At 46.2% G+C, this 22,550-nt stretch overlaps 1 protein-coding gene across 1 annotated transcript in view; it reads right to left on the reverse strand.

Annotated features, from left to right (window-relative positions):
- AMOT (angiomotin) overlaps positions 1–22,550 on the reverse strand; it is an 87,275-nt gene that overhangs the window by 26,566 nt on the left and 38,159 nt on the right. The window contains exons 5-6 of the mRNA XM_056859557.1: positions 13,053–13,145; positions 5,166–5,311 (exon numbers count right to left, since the gene is read on the reverse strand). Coding sequence (XP_056715535.1) covers positions 5,166–5,311; positions 13,053–13,145 — 239 coding nt within the window. The remainder of the gene's footprint in view (positions 1–5,165; positions 5,312–13,052; positions 13,146–22,550) is intronic.

Raw genomic sequence — 22,550 nt, forward strand, 5'->3', positions numbered from 1 at the left:
TTGAAATCAGATCTTAATGACTATAATAAAGGACTGTTCACAGGATGTCCTTTGCCACCAAAAGAAATGTTTTCCGTGCCTTATTTTTCTTGTGTTTAAGCCTTTTTCTTCAGTTTGGAAGCTAATTTGCATGGGTATCATGCCATGCGCCCCAGATACGAAGGGAGCCCCCAGACTTTGAGGTGCCACCCTGCCAATCAGCTCTTTCCACCAGTCCTCAGCAATGCTGAACTTCTGAACCTGACAACCAATGGACAGCTCGGCTCGCAAATGCCTGGAGGATGGGGGCGACCCCTTTGCTGGCCCATAAAATTGGACCCAAAGTTCACCAAACTTCGGTGACCGTCTAAGGAGAGTCCCTTGCAGCCACGCTGCAAATTTGGTGACTCTACCTCCAAAAATGCCCCCACAGGAGCTTACAAAAAAATCACCATAGACTATAACAGACCCGATTTTTTTCAGAAATAAGCCGAATACTCATATTTACCACCAATATGGGTATTTGGCTTATTCCGGGTTTACTGAAAAAAATTGGGCCCAATAAACTCAAAATCTACTGAATTCTTTTTTGCATGACCCTAGCGGGGTACAAATGAATTCAATAATAAATAATTGAAAACAGTTTGAAATGCAATCATTATAGTGTAGAAAGATTAGAAAATACCAAAGGTTGGTTATGAAGTGAGGACTGCATAGAAAAAGCACAAAAATGGGGAGGCCTTGAATCAGGCCTGGACCAAAGTCAGCACTTGGGCCTAAGAGATCCTGCATGTGCCATTTCTCAAAAGAGGCAAAGCAGATGACCCAACAGCCTGTGCTGATCTCCAAGATATTTGCCCAGGGGGCTGAGTAACAGATACGCAACCCAATGAATCTGTTCAGATTTCAGCTCACATTGGGTCCTGACCTGGGATGGCAGACAGAGATGTGTCCTGAGCCCCACCACTAGTGGACACTGACCAAAGAAGGAACGGAGACAACCAGCTGAGGAAGACTTCTTCCCCCAACAGGATAGAGGGGGTCAGGGGAAACCCCCAAGCCCTTGCTTGCTTAACCGAGCAACGCTTTGTCGGTGCATGCAGAACTGCTTCCCTTTGCTCCTCCTCTGCCCCAGCATCATCAGTTACCCACAGCCCTTTTAGAGGGCATTCATTGGGGAAAGTTTTTTTTCTTGCCCTCAAAGATGAACCTGAAATATACAGGAAACAAACAAAACAAATGACACAAAGGCTGGGAAAAAGCAAACAAAACAGGAGTGTTTGAGCTCTTGTGGCTCCTCAAACCCAGATTTCTCCATTCAAATATAACTCCTGTTCACTCATCACTGTATCTTCAAGTTGAAAAGCATGAGACTTTTCAGTTTAGAAAAGAGGTGACAAGGGGGGCATGAAAGAGGTTTATAAAATTATTTGTGGGGTAAAGAGAGCGGACAGAGAGGATTTCTCCCTCTTTTCCAAAATACTAGAACTCAAGGGCATCCAATGATGCTGATGGGCAGTAGATTCAGATTGATAAAAGGAAATATCTCTTTAAACAAAAAGTCATTCACTGCCAGAGGATGCAGTCTTTGCCACAAGCGCAGACTGTTTTCAAAGGGGATTAGACAGATTTATGGAGGAGAGGTCCATCAATGACTACTGGCCCTGGGGACTAAAGGGAATCTCCGTATACAAAGACAGCAAGCCACTGCCATGAGGCAACACCAGAGGAAGGCCACAGCCTCTATGCCCTGTCACTGGACCTCTAGAGTAATTGGTTGGCCATTGAGTGAGACGGGATGCTGGACTGATCCAGCAGGGCTCTTCTGATGTTCTAAAATGCTACAGGCTGGCACCAAACTCAAAACAGACGGAAAGGCATGAATGGGGCCATGTGGACAGCGTGCAGGGGGTTAGTGGAGAAGCGTGTGCTGGTTGGTCTCTGCCATCCACCCTGAAGTCCAAGAAATTTAGGAGCCAACTGCTTAGTACAGCATAAATTAGTTAATAAAGTTACTGCACTTCTAAAAATTTGAGGCTATTTCCAACATTAATATGGACAAAATAAGAAAATGATATATCCAGGACATTAAGCTGAAAGATCAACAGCAGTAATCATACTTAAAATCTCACCATTAATAATTAAGCCTCTTAAAATGTCCAGGTGAACAAAAAAGGCCATGACCTGGTAGCAAAAGAACAACATGCTTCACACCAGGAGCAAGTGATACGGGAGGATGTTGCATAAGTGAGGTGCCACAACAAAGAAGGCCCTGTCCTCAACAGCCACCCAACTCACTTCTAAGGGTGGAGGGAAGGGTACACAACAGAGCTTCTGATGCACATCTTAATCATTGGATAACACCCATTCCCAGATAAAAACCCAAATTCTGTCTGTCTTTGTAAGTCGATATTAGGACATGGGTGTGATGTTGGGCAAAGTCTGAAGAGGCCCTTCTCTGCATGACCCCATCTTCTGAAGCATGGTGGGTGGTAATCAGAGACAGGGCTTTCTCTGTGGTGGCACCAGATCTTTGGAACACTCTCCCTGAAGATTTTTGCCTGGCACCTAGCATATTTACTTTTTAAAAGGTAAAGGTCCCCTGTGCAAGCACCGGGTCATTCTTGACCCATGGGGTGACTTCACATCCCGACGTTTCCTAGGCAGACTTTGTTTACGGAGTGGTTTGCCAGTGCCTTCCCCAGTCATCTTCCCTATACCCCCAGCAAGCTGGGTACTCATTTTACCAACCTTGGAAGGATGGAAGGCTGAGTCAACCTTGAGCCGACTACCTGAAACCAACGTCCGTTGGGATCGAACTCAGGTCGTGAACAGAGCTTGGACTGTAGTACTGCAGCTTACCACTCTGCGCCACGGGGCTCCTTATATTTACTTTTAGACATGAGTAAAACACTGTGTTTGGGTTGACTTTTCTCTTCATCCTACTCCCATGACTAGTTCTCGAATGTTTTACTTCTTTTGTTTCACTGTACTGATTTTAATAATCTTCATTTTGATAGCTGTTCAGTACTTTAAAAAATTTCTGGCTGGTTTTGTAGCTGGGTTATCTTTTGACACGATGGTTTATGGTATTATTTTATTAGAAACCAGGGTGGATTTGATTTAAATCAAATAGATTTAAATTACTAGTCAGTAAGACTAGATTTTCACAATATAAATCACTAGTAAGACTATATTTAAATCATGGTTTTCTACATAAACATCACTTCTTATGATATTGCTTCATTTGGGCCACCAGGCCTTGCATTTCTTTGCTGCAGAGTGTTTGCATTTTGCACACATGCCTGCCTTACCCATAAGTAGAGGAACTTCATTAAGATATTCCCAAACTGGGTCTCTTTTAAGGCCTGCTGCCATTATAGATTTTCTCCTCCTGCTGCAGGACTGAAGTTCCAGGTAGAGACTTTATCGTTTGGACAACGTCAGGCGAGCCCTGGGAAGAAGGGCCTGGAACCAGTGAACTCTTATCAAGCACTTCAAAGTCTTGCCAAGGACTTACAGATCCCAGTTACTATTTCCACCACCACCCCTTTGGATTTGCTTTTACATTCAAGTGGCCTATTGTGTACAGTTAAGTGTAAGGAGAATTGTTGGAACCCAATGGGATTGGGAAGAGGTTGCCAGCCCTGAAGGGCCTTCAGCACTTGCCTCAAGTCTGAGTTGCACAGACATGCAACTGACTTGCACAATTATTACACAAAGATCCCAAGACTTGTGCAGTATTCTGCTCACAAGGATGCACTTTCATTTTTACTGCTTCACACTTAGCTACTTGTGCAGATCTATTCCACTCCAAACAATCTATTCATTGAACCTCTTAGAACTTAGCATTTAAGAGGTAAGGGGTTGATTCTGTGTATATAAATTTGCAAAGGAACAATGGGATTAAGGTTTTTCCTCAACTCTGTATGTGTATTTTATAACATTTTTCCTGTAAAGAAAAGGCATGTTATCTCTGCAGACACAAATTCACACTTTTGAGAACTGCAAAAACAAGCATCTGTGATATCTTCTCGTTAGAAAATCTTACAGAAACCTCTGGAAGAGCATAACATTGTGAATGCATTAATGGAATTCATTTACCAAATTTTTTTAAAATTGCATAAATATAAAGCCTCATGCTACATAATTAAAGACAAATCCTTATTTCCTGATGAATAACCTTTGGACTATAATGTAACTTAAATAGAAAACTATCTTTAGAAAGATTTTTCCTCCAAAAGCATTTTATTTTAAAAAATCCGATTTAAATTTTAAAAATCTGATTTTTTTTTATTTTTTTAAAAAAATCATTGATTTTTATCCACCCTGTTAGAAACTGATCTGGAAGCCTTTGTAGGGAGTTGGAAATGGTTTAAAGACATGTATTCTTAGCAAGTACACAGTAGAACAAGAAGTTGTAGCTGCTGCAAATCTCTTTTGTCTCCTTCATTTCCTCACACCTCCACTAAAGCCGACTCCTCGTCCCCTTCATCCTTGGCAATCGAGGCCCTTTCACAGGTGGATGTGGTGATAGCCAGGAAGGACTAAAAAAGGAATGGCTACAGGCAACAGAAAGCCCCAGCTGGAGGCCATCAAAGTGACACGAGGACATCAACAAGGATTCCAGAACAGCAAGGAGACCAGATGCTCGGAGCCCTGCGGAACCAGTGACTGAAGATCCATCTGCGATCAGGCCAGTGCTGGCTGAGCGCCTCCTGCTCTCAAGGTGACACAAGGTGCAACCCTGGCTTTCTAGCTGAGAAGTTCAGCTGCTGTCCTCTTATTCCCAGGGCTCCCCAGGAGAGTGCTGACCAAGCTTGTTGGAGCCACACATTTATGCCACTCTACTCTGTGTAGCTCCCCCCGCCCCCAGGTATTCTTTGTGTTTTTTGCCATAATGTACTTTAGCAAAATTGTTATTTATAATGCAAATCGGCGCGTGCTATGCTGGAATCGACAGTCTGGCCCTCTGATGTATTGTGAGCTAGTTTTGTATAATACGTTGATGTTTTAAATTTATGTAATGTGAAACAGAGCCAAAGCGGAATGAAAAACCGAGCCAGAACACGTCCTTTGGTGCCATGTAAAAAGAACACCCAGCAGCCCCACTGACCCTGAGAAACTCCTGGGTGCCTTCGACTAAGTGAGATATCAGTGCCCTCATATGAACATGAAAGGAATACCTCCTCTTCCAGCTTCACCACCTTGGCCTGAGCGTTGTTCAAGGCCTGGTCCCGAATCTCGATGTGCCTCCGCTGATCCTCGTTTGTTGAGCGAGCAGCTGCCAGTTCAACCTCCAGCTTCTCTTTTTCTCTCTGGGTTTCTTTGTCTGCCCAAACAAAGTGGGAGGAAAGGAAAGAAAAAAAGATGAACTTGAAAGCGGATGGAAGAGCTGGGCCAAAGACAACAACGACAACCTCTGACTCCAGTCTGCATTTCAAGGAGGGATAAGAGAACCCAAAAGCATGGAAATCTTGAACGTGAAGGAAGATGTAACAGCAGAGAGGTCAAGGAAATGGAGAACTCAGATCTCTGGATCTGCTGTGAAGAGACTGTCTGTGAGTCTGATGAGGGCAATTTCAGTAGATGGAAGAAGGAGAAAGTCAGATTATAGGAGGGCAAGAGTTGGAGGTGATAATGTTGAGACCTGTGGGAATAAACAGTATACTCCAACAGTCTGATGGCAATGGTAGAAGGGAAATTCGGTGGTGGCTGGAGAGAGAGGCTGGGCTAACAGAAGGCTTTTTGAGAAGGATGGAAGACAGTGACAGGTTTAAACACAACTGTGAAAGAGCCAGAGGAGAGGGACAACACGACTGTGCAGTAGAGAAGAGAAGGCGGCAGGGCAGACAGCAACCAGAAGCTGAGAGAGGTTAGGTAGGTTCAAGGGTGCAAGTAGAGAGGCTGGGTAAGGTCAAGAGGTCAGTCAAGCTCATCAACTGAGCCAAAGACAAAGAGATTGAAGGAGACATTGAAAAGGAGGAAGATGGTAAGGGACAGATGTGGAGACTCCGGAGCATCAACTGTATCACTGAAGGAGGCAAAGACTTGAGTAGAGAACGGGGGATGAGGATGGTGAGGCAGGCCTTAGCAGGGCATCCCAGTGGGAGAGAAGACATTCTTCAGAGTTGGTGCAGCTCAGAGATATGCTGGAGTTGTGGGATGGCAGGTGAGGAGAGGATGAGTTTATAAAGGACAGAATCAGCAGACTCTTCTGCTCTCCACTCGAGGTGTTCATACTTTTGAGATGCTGAACTGAAAAATCAGATGTACAGAGTGAGATGGGGATGGAAAAGTCAATGGTCCACTGGGAGATTTTGGGAAATGAATAAAGGGTTAAAAGGGGAAAGGAGAATTGGACAGGTAATAGGACACCACTACCTAAAACCGACAAGTGGCCACAAAAGGAAACCAAAGAGATGACATTCGTCAGCTGCTGCTTTAATCGTGGACTAGTGGCACCAGCTCCCAGGTGATGCTGGGAACCCTACTAGTAATAGCCTGTTTTACAGGCTTGCTGTAAGTATTACAAGTAGTAATATAAATGAAGCACTCTGAACATACAAAAACACTATACAAAAGCTAAGCATAAATACACGAAGATGCATTATATGGAGTCAAACCCTTAGTCTGTGCCATTTATTAATTAATTAAAATATGACTAGCCTGCCTCCTCCGCTCCATAGAGGGACAGTCATCATCACTGAGAAGACAAGCAACAAAATTCAATTTGTCATCACAGTTAACCAACAGCCCCTTAAAATCACCCCCTTCAAAAAAAAAAAGTCATCCTGAAGGCTGGCAAGGCAGACAGGCTCCTAAACCCCAATGGGAGAATGTTGCATAGGACTAAGACCATTACTCTATTATTATAGGGTCTATAAGTGGGTCGACGCTACTTTCCTGAGGTATGGGCCAGCAAAGAGACAATGCTGTGGGGAGTATAAGTAGTACAGGGAGAGATTGTTGGGTGTGTGAACCCAAGGTCATGAAGGACCATACAGGTAAGAACCAGCATCTTTCAATTATACTAGAAACAGACAGGCAACCAGTGAAGATGTCTCAAAATGGGTGTAACAGATTCAAAACTGCTAGTCAAAGGAAAGTTGCCATTCTACACCAACTGAAGTTTCCGAGTTGTCTACAAGGGTAACCCTGCCTACAGCATGTTACACAAGTCAAGTCTCACTGCAGCAGCATGGAGCCGTGAAGCCAGATCAGCTATTTCTGGGGGGATAATCTCCATATCAAATGCAGTTGACAAAAGACCCAAATTTCAGCATCAGTTTTAACATCAGTGTTTCACTCATTGATATTTAATACACTTAGTTGTATTAAGTACTAATTAATTTCCCTGTTGAGGATTGTTGCTCCTCTCATTTGCACATTTGCACTTCTCTCATTTGTCAGTAGCCAATCACGCACAGGATGCATTCACACCCCTCTGTAATTTGCTCAAACACATCCGTCCGGTCAAGGCTGTGGCTCAGTGGTAGAGAATGTGCTTGGCATGCAGAAGGCCCCAGGTTCAATCCCCGGCATCTCCACTTAAAGGGACTATGCAAGTAGGTGATGAGAAAGACTTCTACCTGAGACCCTGGAGAGCTGCCGCCGGTCTGAGTAGACAATACTGACAAGGGTCTGGATTCAGTATAAGGCAGTTTCATGTGTTCATGTGTTCAAGGCAATTCAACCTAGCCACCTGGGGTGTGGAGGCCAGCATCATGTGTATGGTACTCCTCTGTGTTTGCTGACAATTATGTACTTTAAATCATATCAGTCTCAAGGGTCATGTGGTCCCAAAGGACAGTGAAATCTGAATTTTGGCTCTCCACAGAAAATCATAAATAATCCAGTATGTGCTACTAGGAACTGAATGTTACCCCCAATCTGACTGATGTACATCTTCTGTTTTCCCAAAGGGTCCACCCAAATTGTAAAACTAATCACCTGATCATTCTGGGGAGAGCAAACCTTCCCCCCATCCAAAGGACTGCATGCTGCAATTTAGAAAGAGAATCATTTGTAAGAAAGCAGAACTAGGACTCTGCTTGCCACTGCAACTTGTGGTCTGCAAAACCAGAGTTTGTACTCGTGAAGAAGGACTTAAGACAGCCCGCGGAACAAGTGCACAGAGCCTTTTTTTGAGAGAGAGATGAACAGAGTGGTTGTGCATACTGACCTTTAACCAAGGCCCATTAGTTTGTTTGAAGCAAAAACAGCACACAGGAAATCCAAATCAAAATGGCAAGTGACTGCCAAATGGGATGTGCTCTGCTTGTGCCTCAATTTCCACAAAATTGAATACCTGAAATCTCTATAGGTAGCTGATGGAATAGTCTGTGGGTTCAGACTTTTCAGGGGGGGAAAACAGGTTCAAGTACGCATAGGAAAACAAGCCTGAACAGCAGAAATGCAGGAAGAACACCACAAGAATGTTGTACAGCTGCTGCCACACTCGGCATTCCATTAGTCACTGCCAACTTTGACCCAGCTACAGAATACACCTCTGGAACAAAATAACCCAGCCCTACTAAGTGCCAATATCCCATGACCAAGGAATGATACCCCATGGAAACCTGGTAACAGAGCCAGATCTCTGTAGCTATGCTATGCAGGCCAAGCAATGCTATGCTTGTACAGGAAGAGACAGGCAGAGGGCTCTGACAAGATGATTCCTATTCCTCCGACAGTATTCAATCATGCAGAGGATGCATTCACATTTCATCCACTAGTGGAGCATTAACTGAAATTATCCCTATTGCAGAAGCAGCTATGAGGTGGGGTGGGCGGATGGGAGACCTCCAAGGTTGTGACTTGGAGGCAGGCAACGGCAAACCGCCTCCAAACATCTCTTCCCTTGAAAACCTTATGAGGTCACCATAAGTCAGCTGTGACTTGACGGCAACAAGAAAGCGTGTAAGCAATGTGCTCCCTAAAGGTGCTGCTAGACCAAGGCTATACTTATTTGTGGGATAAACAGAGATCACGTTTTCTTAGATGTCTGACTTGCCAGACAAGACACACATGGAGAAAATGAAGAATAAGGTAAATGTGATATGTAGATGACTTCAATATATAAAACTGGGTTCCTAATAAAATATATAACTCCTGAGGGGAGACCCGATTCTCCTTTCTCTGGACAGGAAACCTCAGCACGTTCAAGGATGCTCTTGACTCTCACAAAGCCCCTTCCCACAGAACCGACACACACCAGTTGGGAACAAAGGGCCCTTAGCAGGATGCTTATTTGTACCACTAAAACAAGCTTTCTTCCCTCAGCTGACCCCCAAACCCTCACGAAAAGCCCAATAACAGCCTGGCTAAGGGGAGGCTCCTTTCCAGAGCCACAAAATCCCGAAAGGGAAAAGTTTTTCTTGACCCTCCTTAAGACTGAGGCTGGCTCAGCCCCTTCCACCCAGTGGAGCTCCGCGGGCTCTGACTGGCTGACTATCACTGGGATTTGCATGAGGCCAAAATCTCAAGGATTGGCCCACAGCTCTGGAGGAGAGGCAGAACTTTTGAGGGTGATTGAGGGTAAGATGAACAAATTTAAGGGACCACACAGTATTTCAGAAAGGCAGGCAGCTACTCTCTTGTTCTGCCCTTTTAGAAAAAACACACACACACAAACAAACAAGCCAAAAGAACACAGGGCAGGAACAGCATTTTCATCTCAGCATCAATTATGCTTGGGTGGGGAACCAAGGGAAAACAGGCTGGTTCTTCTTCCTAGGTGCCCAGGACAGCCATCAAATACCTTTGCACCAAATGCAAACAATTATTCTGGCCAGGTTTCTGGTGCAGGAATTTAAATTTCATTTCAACATCCATGGTACTTAGATACACTTCCATAACAAAACATATGGATAAGTAGGAGATAATAACTGTAGGTAGTTGTGTTGGCCCATCAGAATAAAAGCCAACACACAACAGCAGGGCAACGTCTTCATCAGGACGGAAGCAGCAGTGTGCCAACTTAGTTCTGCAAGTCTGAAAGTTTGCACACAACTTTCCAATGTTTAACTTGGTCTTAAAGGTACAGCTTAAGGTTCAAAGTCAACAGCTGCTACTAGAGGCACTTTACTCCCAGCGAGGACCTTCACAAGAGGCCTCTGATAGTTCCAATGGGCCCAACAGGTTCATGGCATTTTATACGTCCCTAATATGAAGACTTTTTCTCCAGGGACATAATACTGCACAATTATCTGCAATATAAACTGTCTGAGACCAAACATCCTGTTAACACAGATCCAGTAATTCTTGTGTGTTTTAGAGCAGAATGAGAATCCTGCAACAGAATGAAAGGCAGATCTTGCACTGCAAATCCTCTCTGTCATGCAACTGTAAAGTGACAGCAACATGTTAAGTGCTGTCTGTTGGGTGGAGTTCCTGGCATAGCAAGACTGGTTCACTGCCTTAAGTCCCAAGCCCAAGGGAAAGTCAGTATTTCCACATCTGTAATTTTGGTTTTCACTGTCATCAATCTGCTCCTCTGGGCAGGGGTCATAACCCAAGACTATTTTGCGCACACACACCCCGAAAAACAGAGGCATGGTACATTTCTTCCACAATTGCAGAGCAAGACAAAGCTGAGGCAAGGGAGTTACAGGGATGTAGGGGAAAATGAGAAGGAATGCAGGTAAAAGTTTGCAGAGGCACCAGCCACCACTGCGTGGCTCCAGCTCGCTTTGCACTGTCCCAAGAGGTTACACATCCAGCCCAGGTTCATCCTCCAAGTTCTCACACTTTACCCGCTTCTAATGAAAAGTGCATGGCAGTGTGTTTGGGGAGAGCGCAAACTACTTGTGTGTGTGTGTTAAGTGCCGTCAAGTCGCTTCCAACTCATGGGGGCACTTTTCACGGTAGATTTTGCTTCTGTTTTGCCACGGACTAAAAAAACACACGATTTAAATGTTTTTTTCATGGCCGCGATTTATCCCTGTCAATCTCGATGTAGTTTTGGTTTTTCATGGGAACAAAGCACACAACGGTTTGGTCTGTCCTTTTTACAGGAGGCCTCCCCTTCCAACAGGCTCATTGTTTATGCCTGCCCCCAGCTCCGCCCCAACTCCGCCCAGCAGATTACCTCGTGCGGTTCACCAGCCCCAGCACAAAAAACAAGCACCAGTCCCTCTAGTCTTCTCCATTTTTCTTCCACCCTCGCTCTGTTCTGCTTTTGGAACAGTCAGATTCCAAATGGGGGGGGGGGGGGAAGGCAGCGCTTTCCTCAAAGCTTCCCTCTATTTTCTATAGGTGTGGAACCCATTGCCCTTTAATGATAGACAGGATTTGGGGGGGGGGCAGGAATTGCATCCATGTGCCCAGAGAAGTGTTTAGCTGAAAGTGGGAATGGCGGGGGGGGGGGGGGGGAGAGGAAAGAAGGCCTCTGGCTTGCGCGCCGGCCATGATCCGGCCACATTGCATCGTGAGAGACAGGAGGGCTCCTAGCTTGCGCGCCAGCCCCGATCCAGCCAGTGTGCATGGCGGGGGGGAGGGGGAGAGGAAAGAAGGCCCCTGGATTGCGCGCCGGCCATGATCCGGCCATGGTGCATCAAGAGAGAGGAGGGAGATAAGAGCATGCTGGCCGCCCCTCTTCAGAAGAGTGATGGGAGGGAGTTTTGCCTTGGGTTTTCCGCTCTCAGGATGCACATTTTTCCCATCCGATGTCTCAAAAATCCCCCTTCCCCTCTGGGGTAGAGGGGCCAACAGCCCCTTCCCTTGAGCATCCCCCCCACGGGTCCAGCTGCCCTAGACCGAGCTGCCACCACCACCACCCCCAGCGCGCGAGGAGCACATGGCGTGGCCCTGCCGGTCTCCCCCTGGAGCCATCCATCCGACGTCCCCCTGGGCTTGGAGGTGTGGGCCCAGCTCCAAGGCCCATCCCGGGCGAGGGGCGGGGAAGGCGTGCCGCCTGCCCGCCCGCCAGCCTCCGGGACGGAGGGAGAGAAGTGCCAGGACTCTAGGCAGGCAGGCAGGCAGGCAGCAAAAGGGGCGGTATTCTTGTCCGAGCGCGAAACTCCCCCAGCCAATCATCATTCTTGGGGGAGGAGAAAGGAGATGTCCCGGGGAGCGAAGCAAACATTTTTTCATGGGCATCCGAGCAACAAAACGCGCTTCTACTAGAAAGTACGGCTCAGAAGTGGTTTGGTTTGCCGCTGACATAACGCGGCTTTTATACCTCTATCAGGGAAAAGCTGGATCTGCAGTGAAGAACCAAAATTTGACTCCGACGCAAATCAGCATCGAAACAGCAGGAAATCTCCGTGAAAAATTCCCCATGGCGACCCTATGAATGAAAGTCCTCCAAAATGTCCTGTCTTTGACAGACTTGCTCAGATCTTGGAAACTGAAGGCTGTGGCTTCCTTTATTGAGTCAATCCCTCTCTTGTTGGGTCTTCCTCTTTTCCTGCTGCCCTCAACTTTTCCTAGCATGACTGTCTTTTCCAGTGACTCCTGTCGTCTCATGACGAGACCAAAATTCATTTTAGCTTCTAGGGTCAGTTCAGGCTTGATTTGATCTATAACCTACTTGTGGCCTGTTTTAAATGTATTTACGACTTGAAACATGCCTAATCCCAAAGCACTCTCTCTTATCTAGGTAAAGCAGTGGCCCAACAACACGGATGGGTTCTTTTCATCAGTTTAAAGAGCCAGAAAAGAAATTTGCAGCTACGGCTTCTTTACTTTCCCTACCTCACTAAGCTCTTGGATAGTTTTGCAACATTCAGTGATGTTTCAGAGAAAAAGTATGCTTGGAAAGGAGGGAAATGAAGAGAGGAAAGAATTACATCAGGCCCCTTCTGTGTGGCCACAATTCTATACAACAATGAAATAGCTGAAGAACACAAGTTAGTGTGAAGAAAGATTCAGCACTGGATTGCCCCACATCAAGATTCAAGCAAACATCTTCTGCATCAGTCTTTATGCTTTAAGCTAAACAATTATCAAGTCTTCTTGTCCCAGTGGTCTTCACGTGGCATCACTTCAAAGCTACACTTACCGTGTTTATCTCACTTTTAGCACTCACAAAAGAGTTGTTAGAAATTAGGGCAATAATCTGGACTCACTTTGTGCAAAGAGCTGGGAGATTGTTTTCCTGTTATCCTCAGAACCCTCAAACTCTTTTTCTGCCAGTTGCTTGTTGGCTGTCTCCATGCGTTCTGCAGGGACAAGAGACATTAAAGAAAATTAGGCAGTTTATAAAACCCAAAGAGCCTACTGGCCAATTTGAAATGTGGCATTCCCCCCCTCCCCCGCAGCTACATTCTCCATAGGTACAAACACACAAATAAAGGATGTTCAATGACCTCTGACGAAACAGAAAGTTTTTGTCTAGAATAGCACTCTGTGAAACATAAAACAGGGTTAACATTTTAAACAACATTTACTTCACAGGGTAGCTCCCCCCCGCAATCTTCCTTGTACAGGGAAATGTATTCAGCTGTACAAGGCCATTCTAAAATCCCATAATAGCAAGAGCATTTCTCAGTGTGAACTTTCACAGGATCGCCTGAGGCAAATGAGCACACTATGCCATACAAGGAAAAGACGGACTATGGACGTGGCCTTCTCAGATGCCTCACTTGAATGGAGTAAGTGGTTCCAGATATATTTGAATATTTGACTAGTGACACACACATTCTAAGCAGAAGCGTGCAAGGGATGCATTTTAATTAGGAAGGTTTGCAAGTCCCGCTTGGATACTGATACCATGGGGATGAAGTAAAGTTGCCAACTGCCAGGTAGTAGCAGGAGATCTCCTGCTAATTCAACTGATCTCCAGCCGATAGAGATCAGATCACCTGGAGAGAAATGGCCACTTTGGCAATTGAACTCTATGGCATTGGAGTTCCTCCCCTCTCCAAACCCCGCCCTCTTCAGGCTCCGCGCCCAAAATCTCCCGCCGGTTGAGAAGAGGGACCTGGCAACCCTAGGATGAAGACTCTTTTCTCCCTCCCCTTCTAATGCCAAGAGTTTTAAATAACATTTGGTTGACATGCTTATATTTGGTATGGAAAAGAAAAAATAAATAAAAGATTTGGTCATCATATACAGAGATTTGCAATAAGTAAGGTGTGGAACAGATATAGAAAGAAATTAATGGATAAGATCCCCTTATGGCTTTCACCACATGAGGCACTATTTAAGATTAGGACAGGTGGCTTACATATAAGGACTTACTATTAGAAATCATTGAAAAGGAAAGAGTAGTACATAAACTAAAAACCTTGGACATGTTGGAAAAAGAGGATAAACGAAACGAATGGTAGCTTTTTGCCCAATTAAGAGATATATTAAAGATAAAAAAAAATACGATTTGAATTAAAATCAACCACATTAACGGATCAACTGCTAAAAGATGATGATCATTTAATCAGAAAGATGTATAAGGAGAGTTTGAAATTAGATACAGAAAATGATTGTGTAAAAGAATTTATGGTGTCATGGGCAAGAAATCTGGGACATTAAATTCAGTTAGAGGATTGGCAATATACACGGAAAAAGGGCCTCAAATTTCCATCCAGCTATTATATAAAAGAAAATTACTATAAGATGCATTATAGATGGTACCTGACGCCTTTTAAAATATCAAAGATGAAGAAGAATGAAAGAGGAATAGAAAAATGTTGGAAATGTCAAAGTGAGGTGGGAACATTTTTCCACCAATGGTGGAGTTGTAGCAAAGTGAAAGTTTTTTGGAAAGATATTCATGATATGACTTTGGGGCACCGGTTGGTTCTGAGATATAATAAGCCTTCCCCTCAGTCACAGTGTAACAAGCGCAAACGCATCGGGTTCACTGCTGTGAGCAATAAGAACACGGAGATCACCGAAGCAAGAGTTACATGGAAATAACTAAGATCTATTCTTTTACAGGCTGGTTTTTAAAGAACAAATCAGCAGCACAGGATGGTCAAAAGAGAAACCTAGCTGAGGAACATAAATCTTAGCTAGTCATGGCTTCAGAGTGTGGTTTGAATTCTCTTTCCTTTTATTCCCTTAGAAGCTCAGATTTACAAATCTTGAGCAGCAGAAAAATTTAACATTCTTCATTTTTTGGATGCAAGGGATAAAAGGACCAAGACAAATTTTTGTGACTGCCAAAGTAATTTTAGGATCATTTCAAAATATAGGGAGATGCCTTATCCATAATAAGTGGCTTAATATAGTAATCCTTAATACTTTTTTTTTAAAGGCATTAAAGCAGAACATGAAATGATGTGTCAATCTTATCAAGGTACGCAAGGGCAAATTCTATCAAAATAAGGCCTAGTCAAAAATCTTCCTTGAAAACCATAGGGTTTAATAATATTTAATCATGCAAATAGAAAAGCTCTCCACTAGTACGGAGTAGTTAAATAATACATATAAGGGGGTAAAGATCTCGGGAGAGAAATAGTGAAGGACAAGGGTAAACAAACTTGATAAGCCCTGAATAGTGAACTTCTTTAATCAATTCCTAAAACTTGCCTTTAAATCAGAGAAAAAGCTTTTGTTTTACCCAGGTCAGTAATAAGAGTAGTCGCCATACCAACCAGTGGCAATTTCTTGTCTATAGTTTTCATCCAACCCGGTCAGAAAGTGTCCCATTTCAGGGCACCTAATACATTATCATCAGCAAAAGAAGATTTTTAACCTCAGAGTAAAGGCATAAAGACACACACTTGCTTCCAAAGATAACTGACCTAATTCTGCCTGTAGTACAACATTTGATACACAAATTGAAACAAAGTACGTTTAACGCTTACAGGTACAAACAGGCTCCCACTGACTAACCACTGGTTTGGATCTGTTCACACACACAGGTTTCTACCCACACCCGCCTGCCCTGGCCCAAGAGTGCCAGGTCTGCTCATCACCAGGTCTGCTCTTGTTTGTGGCTTCCTAAAGGCACCTGGCTGGCCACTTTGTGAACAGACTGCTGGACTTGATGGGCCGTTCTTATGTTCTTATGAGACAGGCCCTCTTTCTCATCTCAGGGGCAGGGCAGCCCCCTGTCCATCACAAGGGGCTGATCAGCACTGCTCACCTGCTTCTGAGCTTCCCAACATTACTGTAGCAACATCAGGCGAAGCCACAGAAGAGGGGTTCCCATCTCATCCCAGTAACATATGGAGGGGCTCCAAAACAAGGATATTTGGGGTATCAGTTGAAAGCTCAGAAGACTTTTTATAACTGGTACCAAAACAATGCTGGACATTGCACCACTTCCTTTGAGAAAGCCATAATCTTTAAATTAAAGGTGAGTGTGACTTCTGAGCTAATGATTAAAAAAAACATATAAAAGAAAAAAATCAAGCCCTGCATACGGAGCCAACCACTGCTTATGGTTTAGGGCAGGGGTCGGCAAACTCATTAGTCAAAAGAGCCAAATATCAACAGTACAACGATTGAGATTTCTTTTGAGAGCCAAATTACTTAAACTTAAACTATATAGATAGGTACACTGTTTATTAATTTAATAAGCTTCAATTAAAGTTTTAAGTCTTAATTAAACTATAGGTACACTGAATAAAACTTGATATCATACTTAATAGTGATCTTATTTATCAATAAAAATTAAATTGTAAGTCCCTGCCATTTCCCCCTCCCTGTCCGGAGTCCTCGTCTGGAGGCCTGGTCTACCGCCATAAAAGCCTATTGGTAGACCTGGCCTCCGGCTGAGTCCCATTGGGAGGCCAGGTCTACCTATTGCAGGGGTGGGGAACCTCCGGCATCATTGGTGGCAGCCCGCGGACTCTCCCGCAGAAGCTGCCGCCATTGCCGCCGCTGGAGCGGGCGCAGATGGCCGGGCGAGTGGGGAACAGAAGCCAAGCGCCAGCACTCGGCATGGCCGGCAGCTTCTCAGGCGCCCTCTGGGCCTGTGCAAGCGGAGGGGCGTGGCTGGCGGGTGGGCGCGAAGGAGGCTCTGCTCCACCCCGCTCGCCTCTCACAAGACTGAAGCTGTGGCTCATCGCCACATCCCCCCTCGCAAGTGGGTAGGAAGGAGCCCCCCCTCGGGGCTGGCCGGCCGGTGGGAGATCCGGGCAGAGGGCTTAGGGTCCTGGGCAAGCCAGGCAGGCAGGCAGGCAGGCAGGCAGAGAGGAGAGCTGGGCTGGGCACCCTCCCTCCTTCCCTCCGCACCAGACGGGCCTCCTCTGAAAGGGGTGGGTGGAGGAGGTGGTGGCAAGGCCCAGCCGGGCGGGGGATCCTCCTCCTGCTGCTCGCTCCGACTTGATGGCACTTTACACACACACATACACCCCCCCACGTCGCTCTCTTCCCTCCCCGGAGCTTGCAGCGCCCTGGGGATCCAGTGGATATCTCTTCAGCAAGCTCTTCTCTGCGCGCGATCACCTCCCCTTCCTCCCCTTGAAAACGCGCCCTCTGGCTAAATCCCCCTAAGCGCCCCTTGCCGGCATGGCCGCAAGACTTCCTGGAAAAAAGCCCCAAACAGGAAAAGACGCTGAAAAAGTGACACGTGGACTTGGGTGTCTCGCAACAAAGGGAAACTCCTCTCCCAGCTCAAATTACTCGCCAGGTAGGATTCCTCGGGGCTTGGGCTGTTCTAGTGCTGAGGAGGGAAAAAAGACAATGGGGGAACGGAGTCGGCGCCGCAGAAGAGGGGCCCAGCGCCGCTGCTGGGGACGCGCCGCCAAAGGAAGCCCGCCCTGCCCAACAGCTGATAGGCGGGCGGGTCGGGTCAGGAACAGCCGAGCTGCCCAGCAATCGCGCGGCTAGAGGGGAGGCTTTAGCCTCCCAACCATTGAGGGCAAGGGGGACCCGGCCATTCTCCACGGCGGGGGGGGAGAGACAGCGCGCCCACTCGCCTGCTCTCTTGCGCGCTCTCTCTCTCTCTCAGGAGCGCCGGCTCCGCAGCCAGGCTGCCGGCGTGAGCAGGCGCGAGAGCAGGGGCTCCGAACCAAGTTCAGAGAGCCACACTCAACGGGCCAAAGAGCCGCATGCGGCTCACGAGACACGGTTTGCCGACCCCTGGTTTAGGGTTGCTGAAGTCAGAAAATTAAAAAGAATCTTAATTTCTTTCTGAGATCAAAGGAAACAAATGGATCAGAATGAAAACTGCAAGAGGAATGTGCCAAAAACAGAACCTTGTGAAGGTTCCTTCTACACTGAGGGAAGAGGACATCTTCATCAGCGGGTTTTGTCCGCTCAGGGAGGCAGGATACCAAAAAAGCCTTTCACTTCCTGTCCTCTGTGCTAGGACCACCCTCTAGCTTCCAGTTCGAGGACTTCCAAAGCAGGATTTACACCGGAACAGAAACAATCTGAACAAGGACTCAAGAAAAACACAGTCACTGCAACAAATACAACTCAACACTGAGTTAATAACATGTAAAAACACAAGAACAATCTAATTGAAAGTTCTAAACCCCTCTTTTTTCCTTTTTTTTTTTTTGTAACTTCAGGAACACCTGAACTGAGACTATGGTGAAATCATCCGACTTGGTTCTTCACCCTGGGCGGGCAAGATGTCCTCTTCCCTCAGCGTAGAAGGAACCTTCACTGATAAGCCAAGGTTCCGTTCTCCCATGAGGTCATCGGACATCTTCATCAGCGGGATCTTCAAAAGCTGACATTAACTGGGAGGGATTCTTTAATGATTATCTGTAACTACATTCTGAAGGACCCTCCTCCCAAATGCAGCATCAGATGATGAATAGGTATTTATTTTGTAGTGTCGAACAAAAGTTGAGAGGCTCAACCAAGTGGCGGCCTTGCAGATATCTTCCACTGAAGCTTGGCCATCGAAAGCTGCCGAGGTAGGGGCACTGCGGACTGAATGTGCAAATCCCCAAGGGCACTGGAATATCTTTGAGCTGGTAGCATAGCTGGATGCACTGCCTGATGCACTTGCTAACAGCAGCTTTAGACATCTTGCACCTTTATTAGGCGGAGATACCGAGACAAATAAAGATTCAGTCCTTCGGAACGGCTCAGTGCGTTGCAAGAAGATGCGTAAGGCTCTTTTCACATCCAAGGTGTGCCAATTCTTTTCTCTTGGGTGTGAAGAATGAGGGCAAAAGGAAGGAAGGTGGAGTTCCTGTAGTCTATGGAACCTAGAATTTACCTTCTAGGATCTGGGCACAGGACGACCTTATCTGCGTGGAACTCACAAGTTTTTCCTAGATGATAATGCCGCTAACTCCAACACCCTTCTAGCCGAGGTCACAGCTGTAAGGAAAAAACCTTTCATCCTAAGGTGACTTAGAGAGGCCTCCTGTAACGGCTCAAAGGGATGATGAGTCAGAGCCTGCAAAACTACGTGCAGCCTCCAAGTGGGTAACCTATGAATTGTTGGAGGCGAGATGGCAGAGACTCCTTTTAAAAAGGTAACTACGTGTGGGTGTCTGGTTGTTGGATATTCACCTAACTGTGGGATCACGGTCGCGATAGCTGCATCCTGGTGGAGGAGAGTTGAGGCTTTCAAACCTTGGGAAAGTCCCTCTTGAAGGAAGTTTAGTAGATCGCTCATCTCGATGGAGGTCGGGTTGATAGACTTCCTCCCGCACCATCTGACGAAGGCTTTCCAAGAAAAATTGTATATCCTTCTGGTAGATTGCTTTCTTGCTTCCAACATAGTGGAGACCACGTTAGGGAAGTAACCCAGCCTTAACAACCTTGACCTTTCAAGAGCCAGGCGGTCAGTTTTAGCCAGGCTGGTTCTGGGGGAATAAGGGACCCTGTTGCAGGAGGTCTTGAACCGGTGGTAGTGGCCAAGGCTCTTGAACCGATAACTCAGAGTCGTGAACCAAGGACGTCGAGGCCAATGGGGCACTATGAAGACGACCATAGCTTTCTCCTGTCTGATTTTCAGAAGTGCCTTGGAGATTGCCGGCAATGGTGGAAATGCATAGAGAAGGCCCTGAGGCCACGGGGACATCAGAGCATCCACCCCCTCGGCTCTTGGGTGCAGAAATCTTGAGAGGAACTTCGGAACCTGATGATTGTTGCCTGTGGTGAATAGATCCATGACGGGATGTCCGAATCTTTCCGCTATCTGAAGGAACACTTCCTTGTTTAAGGCCCATTCTCCCTCATCCAGTTGTTGCCAGCTGAGCCAATCTGCCCATGTGTTTAAGACACCTCTGATGTGCTCTGCTCTGAGGGAGGCCAGGTGAGTCTCCGCCCAGCTCAGGATAGTCATGGCTTCCACGTGAAGGGATGAAGAACGAGACCCGCCTTGTTTGTTTATGTGAACTTTTGCTGAGACGTTGTCCGTCCGCAAAAGCACATGGCTGTTCTTGATCTTCTTGATCTTCGGTTGAAACTCCAACAGACCCTTCCAGATCGCCTGTAACTCCAATAGATTTATGTGGAGTTGTTTCTCTTTCGGGGTCCACTTTCCTTGAGCTACCTGTTGGTGCAAAGTGGCTCCCCAGCCCTCCAGACTGGCATCTGTATAGATTTGTGTGGTGGATTGCTGGAGGTAAACCTGGGCCTTGGATAGGTTCTGGAATCTGGTCCACCATCTTAGGCTGTCCTTCGTTGATTTCGCTACTGTAAAGCGCAGATTCTTCTTTTGAGTGATCTGCAGTTAAAATGGCTTGAGAAACCATTGTAGATCCCTCATGTGGAGGCGAGCCCACAGCACTATACCAATGCACGATACCATCCTTTTTGGCACCGTAAAAAACACTGAGTATACCCAGCGCGCTGCTCTGATAGAGGCACTGGCTCGATTGCTTTGATTTGAAGCAGGTGATCTATGGCCGCTTGAGTGCGTGCCCTTTTGTCCAGATTTGAAGAGGTGGGGGAGAAAAAGCAACGGTCCGGAGGCAGTTTGCGAAGTTCCAGACTGTATCCCTCGCGGATTATTTTCCAAACCCACAAATCTGGGTTGAGGGCTTCCCAGGAGTCTGCAAAATGTTGGCGCCTCCCCCCCACCAGAGAGTCCCAGCAGTCATTGTTTCCCGGGTTTATCATTGAACCTGTTGGACTTATCGGAGGACTGCTGAGGTTGGTAATCCTTGTCAAATCTGGATCCCTTCCGGAAGGAGCCCCTTCCGGAGTTCCACTTGCCTTTCTGCCATCTGATCTCCCTCTTGCCAGAGTGTGTGACGTTCAAAAGGGACGAAAGGAAGAAGAGTGAGATCCCTTACCTTCTTTCCTAATGTATTTTGGCAGGGCCTTTTTCTTGTCTTTTGTCTCGACTAGGATGTCATCCAACCTGGAGCCGAAAAGACGTCCTCCCTCAAATGGATAGCCCAACAATACCCCAATAGATACCAAATAAATCAGAGTGGATAGAAAAAATGATGGAACTAATTGAAATGGCAAAACTTACAGCATCAATAAATCAAAAAGACGATAATGAATTTGCAACTGAATGGGAGGCATGGACAAATTACTGTTTGAATGAACTTAACTGTGATATTAAGAAATTTATTTTGATCTAATTCTGACTTGTTGTAGGGGATATGGATGATTTGTCATAATAGAATTAGACAATAATTACAAAGAGAGCAACAATGAAAATAAAGAGATAGAGGAGGGGAGAGGGGAAGTTAAAGAAATTTACATTTTATAAGATAAGAAAATACTGCTACAATATAATTAATCAATGGCTATGTATAATGGAATATGAAATGATTTTTGGGGGAAATAAAATAAAAAATAAAAAAAATGGATAGCCCAACAGAATGAACTTAGAGCCGAAGTCAGCTGGCCAGGATCGCAGCGACAGTGCCCTCCTAGAGATGGAAGAAACTGCCAGCGCTCTGGCCGACATTGTCATAGAGTCCAGAGTGGCGTCAGACATTTAATACTCTTGTTGTCTTGTGGAACCAGGTAGATCAGCTTCCTGATCCATATAATAGAAGCACGAGCAAATATGGCGGCAGTAGCCGAAGCCTGAATGGACCAGGCCGAGGCCTCATGGGATTTCTTAATAGCGTAATCCGCCTTTCTATCTAAGGCATCCCTAATGTTGCCTGCCCCATCCTCTGACAACAGCCCTGCCAATTGCAGGGCGGCTACAGGGGCCTCCACCAAGGGGACTTGAAGGAGGCTAGTGGCCCGTGGTTCCAGGCTATACATTCTTTTAACAGTGGCAGGGAGTTGCCTATTAGAAAGAGGCTTGTCCCATTCTGACCTAATAAGGTCCTCAAAATACTCGGGGAATGGCACAGACTGGGTGTGGGTCTTCAACCTGGCAAAAAATTCCTTGGTGCCTCTAAATTTGGCCCTACTTTTGGCTGCCTCATCTTCATGAAAGTCTAAGGCGGCCTGATAATCCTCTCCAGAGAAAAGACGGGACTGCTGGTCTTGATTATGGGCCTCGACCCCTTCAGTGTTATCTTCTGAAGAAAACTCCCTGTCTTCTCTTTCACTGTCGCTAGAGAAAGCGGGAGTGGGTCTTAGAAGGTGGTAACCGGGCCTTTTTTGCTGCCTTGGTCGGCCAGGGTTGGCTTGGGCCGCTCGAGCACTCCCCTCGCTCTGACCCCGAGTGGCACGATGAGGCTCTGGAACTTGAAGGGCCTCCGTAGGAAGGGTCGCCAAGGTGGGCAAATTCCTCTCTCAAAGCCATCCTCATAAGCTCAATGAGGCTTCTATCTCCCGCCCCC

Source organism: Euleptes europaea, chromosome 13 (genome assembly GCF_029931775.1).
Source record: "Euleptes europaea isolate rEulEur1 chromosome 13, rEulEur1.hap1, whole genome shotgun sequence".
Classification (NCBI taxonomy): domain Eukaryota; kingdom Metazoa; phylum Chordata; class Lepidosauria; order Squamata; family Sphaerodactylidae; genus Euleptes; species Euleptes europaea.